At 41.5% G+C, this 12,406-nt stretch overlaps 2 protein-coding genes across 3 annotated transcripts in view; both read left to right on the top strand.

The window, feature by feature from the left end:
- The window catches only part of LOC100558339 (calcium-activated chloride channel regulator 1), a 53,490-nt gene extending 52,138 nt beyond the window's left edge, over nucleotides 1–1,352 (top strand). The window contains exon 14 of the mRNA XM_062978062.1: nucleotides 646–1,352. Coding sequence (XP_062834132.1) covers nucleotides 646–1,103 — 458 coding nt within the window. The 3' untranslated portion in view covers nucleotides 1,104–1,352. The remainder of the gene's footprint in view (nucleotides 1–645) is intronic.
- A 2,727-nt stretch (nucleotides 1,353–4,079) lies between these two features.
- LOC100558144 (calcium-activated chloride channel regulator 1) overlaps nucleotides 4,080–12,406 on the top strand; it is a 40,575-nt gene continuing 32,248 nt past the window's right edge. The window contains exons 1-3 of one of the 2 annotated variants that reach the window (XM_016992990.2): nucleotides 4,080–5,324; nucleotides 6,361–6,501; nucleotides 8,102–8,252. In XM_016992990.2, the coding sequence (XP_016848479.2) occupies nucleotides 5,169–5,324; nucleotides 6,361–6,501; nucleotides 8,102–8,252 (448 nt within the window). In that variant the 5' untranslated portion in view covers nucleotides 4,080–5,168. The remainder of the gene's footprint in view (nucleotides 5,325–6,360; nucleotides 6,502–8,101; nucleotides 8,253–12,406) is intronic. The other variant, XM_062978060.1, reaches the window with a different exon arrangement.

Below are 12,406 nucleotides of genomic sequence, written 5' to 3'. Positions count from 1 at the left end.
CTAAGCTCCGCACCCTTAGAACCTTAAAGGGACAGGGCAGAGGGTGAGAGCCTTCTGGTGGCATGACAATGGCTCTTCCTTGTCCTCTAATTTGGACTTTATTTTTCTAGAACGTTTTGACTGAAAAACACAGGTTCGATGACTATGTCTTTTGTGGCCAAATTTGGTGTGATTGGGTTCACTGGTTTTGCTGTTTACTCCATAATAAAGGGTCACATTACATTTTTATATATATAGATTATTATTATTATTATTATTATTATTAGGAGTAGTAGTTTTCCCAAAAATAAGCCCAACACCAAAATTAAGTCCACCCATTGCAGCACACAACTGATCTATTGAATTATAAAATAATATTAAGATATAATTAAGTATAAATAAATAATATAATTGATGTAATATTAAAATGATGTTCCAGAAGATGACATGACTGTATTTGAATACATGAATAAATGTGGATTGTTGTACAGTATATGAAAAAAAGACATCCCCTGAAAATAAACCCTAATGCGTCTTTTGGAGCAAAAATTAAGATACGTTACTTTTGGAGAAATATGGTACCACTATTACTTCACAGTTAATTTAGAGTCATGATTGAGCGCCTGTAACCTAATGGGAATGTGTAATCTCTCCCATGTTTTTCAGCTGACAGATATGAAATAAAAATGAGTGAACATCCATTAGATTTAACGGAAGCTAACTTTCCTATTGCCACCTCTTTGAACACTTCTGATTTGATACCTGAAAATGCTGGAACCAAACAGTCATTTCGATATAAACCAGGAAAACTCTCAAAAGAAAATGGCACCTCTTTCTACTTTGCCATTCGTGCCATCGATGGCAGCAACAATGTTGCAGAAGTATCCAATATTGCAAGGGCCACTCTGTTTCTTGATGCACCACCTACTACTCCTACTACCCCAACTATTGTTACTCCCCGTGGTCTATCCAAATACATTACCATAATTTTGAGCATAGTATGCACCATTGTCATTCTTTCTGCCATTGCTGGCACAACATTATATATTTTAAATAAGCGTAAAAAAAGGCATCCTGCAAGCACTCACACTATAACTAGCGTGGAACAAATGAATGTTCTGTGAATATCTACATGTTTCCATTCCATTGGTGAGTTTCCATAAATTGTGTACAAAACATCAACAGCTTAAAGCTGGTCTGCTTTTTAAATGCATAATCTCATGAATGGCTGTATTTATCATTAAATGCACAATGTGAAGGCACTGCCTAGAAATCAAATCTCAGAGGAGAGTGATGGCATATGTTTAAAGAATTGTTGCAGGAACGAAATTTCTTCAGAGTTACAATAATAAACTGCTAATTGAATTTGTGAATTATGTTTCGTCATTAAATGAAATAATGCCAAGGGGATCAAGTCATTTCATATTTAAAGCAATCAAAGTTGGGACTATTCTTAAATTCTCAGTGCCCTGACTTAGGGGTTTATTATAAAAGCTATTTATGGTAGTATATCATTGTGAGATAGTTACAATTTCTCCACTCTAGTAATACCGTATTTCTTCCATTCTAAGGCACCATCAATTGTAAGGCACACACAAATTGCAGTAGCACCAAGAGGGGAAAAGGTATACAGTAGAGCCCCTGTTATCCGAGATAAAGGGGCAGGCCCCATCTCAGATAACTGAATGGCTCGGATAGGGTGAAGTCTCGCGGAGGGACATCCTCTGCGAGACTTTGCCCCTTGGGAAGCCTCTCGCCATCGCTCCTGTCTAGGCAGGAGCAATAGTGAGGGGCTTGCCTGGGCCGAAGTCTCGCCCAGGGACGTCCCTCCGCAAGACTTCGCCCCTTGGGAAGCCTTTCACCATCGCTCCTGTCTAGGCTGGAGCGATAGTGAGGGGCTTGCCTGGGCCAAAGTCTTGCCCAGGGACGTCCTCCATGAGACCGTCCCTTGGGAAGCAAGCACCTCACCATCGCTCCTGTCTAGGCAGGAGCAATAGCGAGGGGCTTGCCTGGGCCAAAGTCTCTCCCAGGGACGTCCCTCCGTGAGACTTCGCCCCTTGGGAAGCGTCTCGCCATCGCTCCTGTCTAGGCAGGAGCAATTGCGAGGGGCTTGCCTGGGCCAAAGTCTCGTCCAGGGACGTCCCTCCGTGGGACCTCGCCCATTGGGAAACGCCTCGCCATCGCTGCTAGACAGCAGGGATCACTGGCCACTTCCTCCTCCCTCTCCCTCTCCTTCTCTCAAACCAGAGAGGAGAGGGAGAGGGAGGGGTGCCCCGGCGGTGCCTTGGATAACGCAGAGCCTCGGTTAACCAGAGCTCAGTTAACCGGGCTCTACTGTATTTATATAGCCCTTGTGATTCTAAGGCCCCATCTACACTGCCATAAAAAATCCAGATTATCTGCTTTGAACTGGATTATATAACAATGTAAACTCATATAATCCAGTGCAAAGCAGATAATGAATTATCTGATTTGATAATCTGGATTATATGGAAGTGTAGAAGAGGCCTAAGTTGCACCAGTTATTAGGGATGTCTGTATGGGGAAAAGTTTGTCTAAGAATGGAAGAAATGTAGTATTAAAAGTGTCATGCTTTCCCACACTCCTACAATACATGTGACCTACAGATTTCATAGATATGACCGAACTACATATAATGCATATCTGAGGTAATCGTACTCCATTATCTAGACCAGAGCTTTCCAAATATCTCGTGTTAGTGACACACTTTTTAGACATGCATTATTTCACAACACAGTAATTCAGTTTTATTAGGAAACTGTAAATTGTAATGACCGTATATATGGGGACACAATATATCTCATGCAAACCTTCCATTCATACAGTATTTTTAATGTGATTTCTACTATAATAACAGACATTAATGTGACACACTGCAGCCAACACACTAAGATGTCATGACACACAGTTGGAAAAGCTTTGATCTGGACAAATGCTGAAGAGGAGTGCAGCATTAATGCAGTTTGACATCACTTGAACTGCCCAGCATCAATAACATGGAATCGTGGGAGTTGTAGTTTTACAATTTCTTTAACCTCTGCTAGAGGATGCTGAGGCCTCACCAAACTCCTGTAACTGAATACCATCGAGCCATGGCAGTTCAGATGGTATCAAACTGCGTTAATTATATACCCTAGGTGTATAGTCCTAGAAGATTAAGTGCAGAATTAATGCCGTTTGACACTACTTGAACTGTGTTATCGAAGGCTTTCATGGCCGGAATCACTGGGTTGTTGTGCATTTTCCAGGCTGTATGGCCATGTTCCTGAAGCATTCTCTCCTGACGTTTCGCCCACATCAATGGCAGGCATCCTCAGAGGTTGTGAGGTATATTGGAAAACTAAGCAAGGGATGTTTATATATCTGTGGAAGGTCCAGGGTGGGAGAAAGAACTCTTGTCTGTTGGAGGCCAGTGTGAATGTTGTAATTATTAATCACCTTGATTAGCATTAATGGCCTTACAAGCTTCATTCCTGCCTGGGGGAATCAGAACAGTAAATAAAGAACAACACTCTGAAAACAGAGGAATACAGACATGAATAAATCAGGGGCAGCTAACACCTCAGAACAAAGGATTCCCCCAGGCAGGAATGAAGCTGGCATGGCCATTAATGCTAATCAAGGTGATTAATTACAACATTCACACTGGCCTCCAACAGACAAGAGTTCTTTCTCCCACCCTGGACCTTACACAGATATATAAACCTCCCTTCCTTAACTTTTCTTGTTCTTGTTCTGGTCTTAAATTATGTTTTATTATGCTATTGTTGGGGGCCCCTGGTGGCACAGTGTGTTAAAGTGCCGAGCTGCTGAACTTGCGGACCAAAAGGTCCCAGGTTCAAATCCCGGGAGCGGAATGAGCGCCCGCTGTTAGCTCGAGCTTCTGCCAACCTAGCATTTTGAAAACATGCAAATGTGAGTAGATCAATAGGTACCGCTCCGGCGGGAAGGTAACGGCACTCCATGCAGTCATGCCGGCCACATGATCTTGGAGATGTCTATGGACAGCGCCAGCTCTTGGGCTTAGAAATGGAGATGAGCACCAAACCCCAGAGTCGGTCACGACTGGACTTAACGTCAGGTGAAACCTTTACCTTTACTATGCTATTTTTACTATTTTAGTATTTTACTATATTACTGTGTATAATTGTTTTTATGTTGATGTATTTTATCTGCTGATGATGTGTATTGTGTATTAATTTTATTTTGGTTTGTTGTAATTATCTGGGCCCATGATAGCCACCCCAAGTCCCTTTGAGGAGATGGAGGCGGGGTACAAAAATAGTTATTATTATTTATTGACACAAAGACATAGTATGACACAGCAAACGAGATATATATGCTGGATTTCGTATCACAAAATCACAAGTCGAACACTTCCCAAGTGTTTAGGACTGTGTGATGTAGTTATTATTATTAGTATTATTCCAGTATACCTCACAACCTGAGGATGCCCGCCATAGATGTGGGCGAAATGTCAAGAGAGAATGCTTCTGGACAATGGCCATACAGCCCGGGAAATGCACAACTACACATTACTTGAACTGCCCAGGATCATTACTATGGAAGCGTAGGAGTTGTAGATTTATTGTGGGAGCTGAAGTCCAAAACACCTGGAGGGCCAAAGTTTGCCCATGCCTGGTATAGATGAACCCTAGGTATATATTCCTAGAAGCCTTTTTGGAGAAATTCTCAGGCTGGGAACCTGAGGCAGGACAGGGGCCTCTCTCTCTCTCCCTTCCCATGTGGCCCACTGTGAAGACAGCAGGCCTAGGAGGGGCCTAGTGAGGCCTGCAAGGCCTGAGGCTCCCCACACTCCTCCCAGTAGGAGGGCGAGCAGGGGCTGCAGAGCCTGCAAGGCCTACCCATGCCCCGGTCCCCCAAGGCCGGCCTCCCCTCGGCAGCGTAGAGATTGGGGGCAAACCACAGGCCAGATTCAGCATCAGCCTCATGGAGACCTTATCTTCATTTTCCTAAGAGATATTCTTAAGGAATGGTGACTGGTGTATTTGTGACAGGAGCAAGTGCCTGAACTGTGTTGATGGAACAAAGTCTGTGGTGAAACATTGATTAAACGTAACTGAGGGTGTCTTTTTGTACGTGTTTACACCCACGTTACCCTTCTACGGCACCACTTCTGCCCAAGACACAGCCTGGCACAAGCAAAGATGGAGCAGAAATGGTGGGAGCTTTTCGTGGCCTTGCTGCTGCTCCTTGACGTGAAGGGGAGCCTTGTAAAGCTCCACAACGGTGGATATGAAGATGTTGTGATTGGAATACACCCTAAAATAGCGGAAAATGCCAAAATCATTAACAGCATAAAGGTAATTTCACTACATTTTTTTTGATGTCTTGGCTTGTAGCAGGGTAGCCACTGGTGACTTTGGGCCCTTCCACACAGCTGAATAAAATCCAACATGTTCTGCTTTGAATGGGAATAGATGGCAGTGTGGGCGCAGTGTGGGATTATGTGGTTGTGTGGAAGGGCCCTCTAGCTAACTGGAACCACAAGGTGAGGGGGGCAATAATAATAATAATCATCATCATCATCATCATCACAAGTTCAGTCACCACAGATGTGTGTTTTGGGCTGTTACTGTAAATCCTCTCACAGGGCCCTTCCACACAACCCCATGTCCCAGAATATCAAGGCAGAAAATCCCACAATATCTGCTTTGTACTGGGTTATCTGAGTCCACACTCAGATAATGTGGGATTTTCTGCCTTGATATTCTGGGATATAGGACTCTGTGGAAGTGCCCACAGTCACCTAAAGCCATAAGTAGGGCCTGCAACACAAAGCTGCAGCAAAATAATATTCGGTGCACTCTTTTGTCAGCCAGCCATGTCCCAAGGCAATTTATTCCATTTCTCTTGCCACACATTCTTGCCACTTCTTTGCTCTCCTTCTCTCATTTTCTACAAGTTGTTGACTGACCTTTGGCCACTGAGCATGAGGATTTTGAGGATGGGTGTAGGCGTGGTAACAGAGGCCCCATCTATACTGACCATTTAATGCAGTTTGAACAAACCCTACACAAAAGAGAGCCCTTAATGCACGCGGGTGCTCTGTGATTTGTGGCACCGCCATCAAGGACTAAAACTGGTTTCAGGATTTCCTATGTAATCATTTGCAAAGTGACACTGCTTTCTTCAATATGGGTTTGAAACTGCATTAAATGGTTGGTATAGATGGGGTGGTAACTCAACTATCAGAAATGGTTTCTTCCCACCAATTTTCTTGATATCAGGAGCAGCTTTGTGTAATTTTTTGTGTTGTCAAAGTTATAAGGGATGAGATGCAAAGATGTGACTTACTCTACAACCCCCCCCCCCCCCCCCCCGGTCTGTTCTTGTTAGGATATGTTGAAAGAGGCTTCGTCTTATCTCTTCCTTGCTTCACAACGGAGGTTTTATTTCAGGACTGTAAAAATTGTAATACCTCTAACATGGGCATCCAAACCTGAATATAAACGGGCATCCAGAGAATCTTACGCGAATGTAAGTGGAAATCATCCTTTCAAATCTATATGCAATGTTTGCCCCATTATTGTTGTCCCTATATTGGAGAATGGCAGAATAAAATAAGAATTCTAGATAGCATTATAATATTTTGATTGCAGGGGGACTTTCTTTATAGTAAGTATAGAGAGAATTGGTTTGTGAACAATATAATGTTCTTATGGATGTGATAATAGCTTTAAAGAAGGATTCATCAGATCAATGAATAGAGTATTGATAATAGGCATCTTTGAAGCCAAAACAACCAAAGATAACTTCCAGGTTTACACAGGGGCCATATACCTCTAAAGATCAGTTACTAAGGTAAAATAGGGAAGTACTGGTAGCTTTCAAATTGTATTTACAGTTGTCCAAAAAGTATCTTGGAAACGAGAAGTTTATATACTAGTTTTGCTTTGACTAGTTTTAAGTGATGATAAATCTGAGGTCATCTACTTGTTCTTTTTTCCCCCTTTTTTGCATTTTTACTCTATATTTCTTTTTTTATTCATTTTTGACTTTTCATGTAACTTTAAAATTTAAATTAATTTATTTCCAACAGCATTATACAATTAACCATTTTGAGAACAGTACCTAAGTCAGGAAAGTACATTGTATTTTTTTTTTTAAAAAGAAAAGAGGAATTGTTGAGGTCTTAATCCAGCTTATACATAAAATCATTAAGAATGTTAATATTTTACATAGTTGATAATCTAAAATAACAATAAGCATAATAATTAAATGCTTCTTATCTAGTTTAGAACTTTCCTTGCTTAAGACATATTATGCTCATAATTCTGTTACATTCTTCCATCTACTTAAGTATATTTTGTTTTATTCCTCCCTTCCCTTATCCCTTACACTTTTCTTGTGCCACCTCCACCTGGACCAACTCATCTCATTCTTTAAATCCAAAATGTAATTGTTTCTGTGTCAGGTTTACTCCCCTTTCCTTCAGTGGGTATAAACTCAATAAATTTACCCCATATGTTGGGGCTCCCGGTGGCGCAATGGGTTAAACCCTTGTGCTGGCAGGACTGCTGACTGAGAGGTCGGCGGTTTGGATCCAGGGAGCAGGGTCAGCTCCCATCTGTCAGCTCCAGCTTCCCATACGGGAATATGAAAGGAGCCTTCCACAGGATGGTAAAATCGCAAAAAACATCCGGGTGTCCCCTGGGCAATGTCCTTGCAGACGGCCAATTTTCTCACACCAGAAACGATTTGCAGTTTCTCAAGTTGCCCCTGACACGAAAAAACCCATACGTTTTAAAAATAAGTTTGTTTCCATATTCCCTTTTCAAATTTCATGTCACGAGTCAGTTTATTGTTTATGTAACTTTTAAAAGCTTTTTAATAAAGTTTTTTTTTAAAAAAAAGAAAAGAAAGAAAACTAGATGCTGACTTATTTACTCTTAACCTGATTTTGTAAGACTTGTCTTAAGTTCAAACATTGTGATTCTTATTTGGATATAAACAGAACACATTATTCTAAACAAGTATTCATAGTTATCATTGTCTTCATCCTCCTCATCTTTGGCATCTGCTACTTATACATCTATTTGTGATGGTGTTCTCTAAAACGGGTCCTATTTTGTTTTAGGCTGATATCATAGTGGCAGAACCTTTTGTGAAATATGGAGATGAACCTTACACTTCGCAATATGGAGGGTGTGGCAAAAAGGGACGCTACATTCATTTCACCTCTAACTTCCTGACAAATGACTCTTTGGTCAACATCTATGGGTCACGAGGTAGTATCTCTTAATTCAAGCTCAAATGCTGGCTTATAGTCAAGGTTTCAAAAAAAAATAATCACAGAATTAGGAAAGCCATGAAAACAAATTTCATCTTACATTCTGTCCTATCTCTAAAGGATACTAAATGTAGCATGGACTAGCAATATTCCATAATTTGATTCTTCAATACATTTGCATGTGGTAAATAATAATAATAATAATTATCATCATCATCAACAACAACAACATCATCATCTTCAAGCCAAGTGGATTTGCCTTGTTTGCCAGGATACCTTATCATATGTCTTCAAACTATGTAAAAGACAATGATTTGGCTACACCTATTATTGCACACATGAGGTGCTAGGAGCAAGGTGTTTCAGCATGATATTGATAGACAGAATTGTGTCTTACAACGCTTCCACTCCAGCTGAAAGTTGGATGGGCATGCCGCCTATCAGATGACACAGAGGAGCTTCCTATTGAAGCCCCTCCTCCAACTGAACACTTCACTTTCAACATGGAAGTTGAAACATGTGTCGTTGGAGACTTCACTTTCAACATGGAAGACTTCCCTTGTTCTGCTGGCTCCAATGGAGCTCCATTGGAACGAGCATGGGGCCTCTCCACAATGACAACACTTTCCCCTTGTGATGGGGAAAGCATCGCTTGAGGGGGAGTTGTGTGTGCGGAGACAGATTTGGCCCTCTGCTCTGTCTATCCTTCTGGATGCCAGGCAAAGCGGGATGGCCTGATTAATATGATGAGGTCACTACTGTGATAAAAACAGAATGTAGTTTTCTGCCTTTTCCATGGCACATCTTAATCTAAAGTCATCAAACACTTCCCTTTGCTTTACTTGACTATATATATATGTTGGTTAGAATCCTGTTGGACCGCTATACTAGTATGAAAATAGTTGTGCAATCAGTTACATATGTGTGGTCTCTAGTGAATCCAAACTTGTTGCAAGCACATTTAACAACTCTTTCTCACACTTTTGACTAGCTTGGGAGAAGGAGCTAATTGACCATTGTTCAATAATGCACACTTTGAAGTTCCAATGTTTTCTTCATCCGGTAAAAAATGTTTAAAATCACTCCCCGCAGTCTCACAAAAGGGAAGAGGCTTCTGCCTACATTGAGATCCTTCCCTGCATTGAGATCCTTTTTGTTTATTTTTTGTCACCATGCAAACAGGAAATGATGGGAATTGCAACCCAAACGCTCTTGTGGCTCTAAGGCTGGGGAAAGGTTAAATGACATTTTAAAGCTAAACATCATATCCATAAGCCTTGTACGGTAATACCATGACAAACAAGTTTAATTTGTTCTGTGACCAAGTTCGTAACTCAGTTTCCTCGTATGTGCAATTAGATTTCCTCATTAAATTGAACTGAAATGCTATTAATCCATTTCATTCTTCCCCGCAAACCACACCAATTTTTTTTGTTACCTCTCTTCCTCTTTCTCCTCATCAGTGGTTGATGAAGGGGATGCTTGTGTTGCCTCTGCCTCGTACACACGCTCCTGCCCCCATCCCTAGCCTCCACTTTTGCTTGAGGGAGTCACCCAAAGCGTCTGCTCTCTTCCTCCTCTTCCTCCTTTCTGGCCCCATTTGACTTATGAATAGTTGTTTATTATACTAGCCTTAGGCCATGACAATATACCATTTTTAAAGGTAAACTTTCCAATATAAACATTAAAACTTATTCTAAAAACTAGCTCTTCCAAATTACAGTAGCAGTGACAATCCCTGTAGGCATGATAACAATAACAAAATCTGATTTATATTACTTACTTACTTTACTTAGGCGATCCCTCGTAGTTCGAGGATGATGGTCCTCCATTTCTTGGAAGACGCCTGTGCGTGATTTTTTTTTAATGTGTGTGGGTCAGTGCACAGCCGGTCAACACACAGTCTTCACAGATTGAGGTCCCAGCAGTGGTGTGATTAACACAATGAGAGTGGCTTCTCAGTCTGTTGCAGCCTTCTTCTGCCTTCACAGCCGTTGTAACATGTACCATGTTATCCTCCGCCTGCTCCGCCGTTGAGGTCTTTGGGTCTTCGGATTGGTTCGATTGGTCTGGATCCTCCCCTGTGACCACTCCTGGGAGTGTGTGACTCCCGTGGTTGTGCCCACAGGTTCATTGGAACACGCAAGCCCTCTCACCACGTCAAGGTGACAATCCATTGAGGGGGATTTGTATTATCCCAAACTGTTTCCATTTCCATTTTTAGCCTCCACTGTGGACTTTACAAATTTAGCTCAGATTTTTTTGGGCTGGAACTGCAAATGTGGCAACCTTTAATGTTATATTTTTGGAATAATCTGCCAACAGGTCACAGATAATTGCTGACTGTTACCATGCTGCCCTTTCTTCCAGAAGGACTCCCAAGAGATTGTTTCTGGGGTCATTATACAAAGGGCAATGTAATAGATAATATATTAAATCTTCTCTTTGCCCAACCCACAAATGCAAGCAGGATCCCTCTATATTTCACCTCTTACCAGCCTGATGGCATGGTCTGGAAGCGCAGGTCTGTAAATGCTTTCCTGAGGACTACAAACGTCAAGTCTTGAAGATATTGTTGGCTATATTGGGCATTCTTTATTAGGAAATACCAAGTAGTGAAATCCTGCGGTTTACTAGCCAGCACGTTGTCAGATGCATCCATCTCAAAGATTTTATCTTTAATCGCCTCCTTGTCCAACTGCAATATGTTTGTTGTTGATCCATCAAAATACTGATGGCGCAGGGTCAACCAATATTGAGCCCAGCCTCCCCGCTTATATTGCTCCATCAAGCATTGCTTTGTTATACTCTCATCCTCCATTTCCAAAAGTCTCCTCCCATATGAGATATTGAGCTTATGTATTCTGGCCTTAAGTGAGGAAAATCCAATTCAAGTCTTAATAAGGCAGATGGTGTCCCAGGGAGAAGTGCTAAAAGAGCTCTTACAAACTTATTCTGGATACACTCAACCTGCTTTTGTGTTACCCTGTCCCCATATTTCCGCACCGTATAACAATTGTAAATTTTTAGAAGTAAACATCTTAACTATGGGACATACCAGAGAACCCCTCTTTGTTTTCCCGAAGGCTAGGATTGATTTTACTGATCTCCAAGCAGATATCCGACTTAATCCCATTGCCCACTACTACTGCTCTGTGACACTACCAGAAAGGGGGGGAGAGACATCCCTCAGCACACAGAGAGTGTGTGTCTTGTTCCCTTACAATGGACACCTGGTCCGTCCAATCTGAGGATCTGTCATGAAAAGGATGATGCCCTCGGCTAATGCCATTGAGGCTTGCATTATAGGCCATCCAAAGGGTGGTTACATCATAGGGAGGTGGAGAAAAAAATGAAGGGAAGGGAAGAGAGAAAAAAGAGTGGCAGGATGGTTTGAGAGGGACTTGTGGTAGGGGAGATGGTGGTGGAGGAGAGGGCTCCAAAAAGGGATATCTAGCTCATAATTTGGATCTCCGTTTGTATTCCGAGGCAAAAAATGAGACGAGCGACTGCTCATATCTCAAAACACCTCTTAAGTTGGGTTGCTCATAAGTCAAGGTATCACGGTAAATTCAAAGCCTACTATCCTACCTAAACAGAGCAAACTGCAGCCTTACAGATATTACTGTATCACAACCGCCATCAACCCTGGTATTCACATCTAATGATACAGGACTTGTAATCCAGCATCTGGAGGGTCACATAAAATGACAAGGAGGGCCAAATTTGGACTGTGGGACTTCAGTTTGACACATGCACTCTACATTATTTCCCTAATATCTTGGTCCTGAGAAAGATGCCCAGCTTAGAAAGCTTCCAAGTACGTTATGGTTGGGCAATAAAGGTATCACTCTTTTGTGGATTTTTATATTTATTTTTTGTTTCATTTTATTTCATGGCCAACATGGCTACCTCTCATTATATTGCCCAATTGGTCTAAAACTACTTAGCTTCTTGTGATTCCTTTATTTTATCAGTTTTAAACATATTTTATACAATACTTTTGACACGAAATAAAATAAATTGCCCAATGAGTACAGGCACATGATGTCTATTTCATAGCACTGGAATCCAGAGTACTTTTACTTGTGTACATTTGCATTATTCTAGTAGTTGAAAGGATTTTGACTGTTACTTTGAAATGTATCTGTC

Source organism: Anolis carolinensis, chromosome 4 (assembly GCF_035594765.1).
Source record: "Anolis carolinensis isolate JA03-04 chromosome 4, rAnoCar3.1.pri, whole genome shotgun sequence".
In the NCBI taxonomy this organism is placed as follows: Eukaryota; Metazoa; Chordata; class Lepidosauria; order Squamata; family Dactyloidae; genus Anolis; species Anolis carolinensis.
The sequence above is the reverse complement of the archived record's forward strand: the minus strand, read 5'-3'. Positions and strand labels throughout refer to the sequence as shown.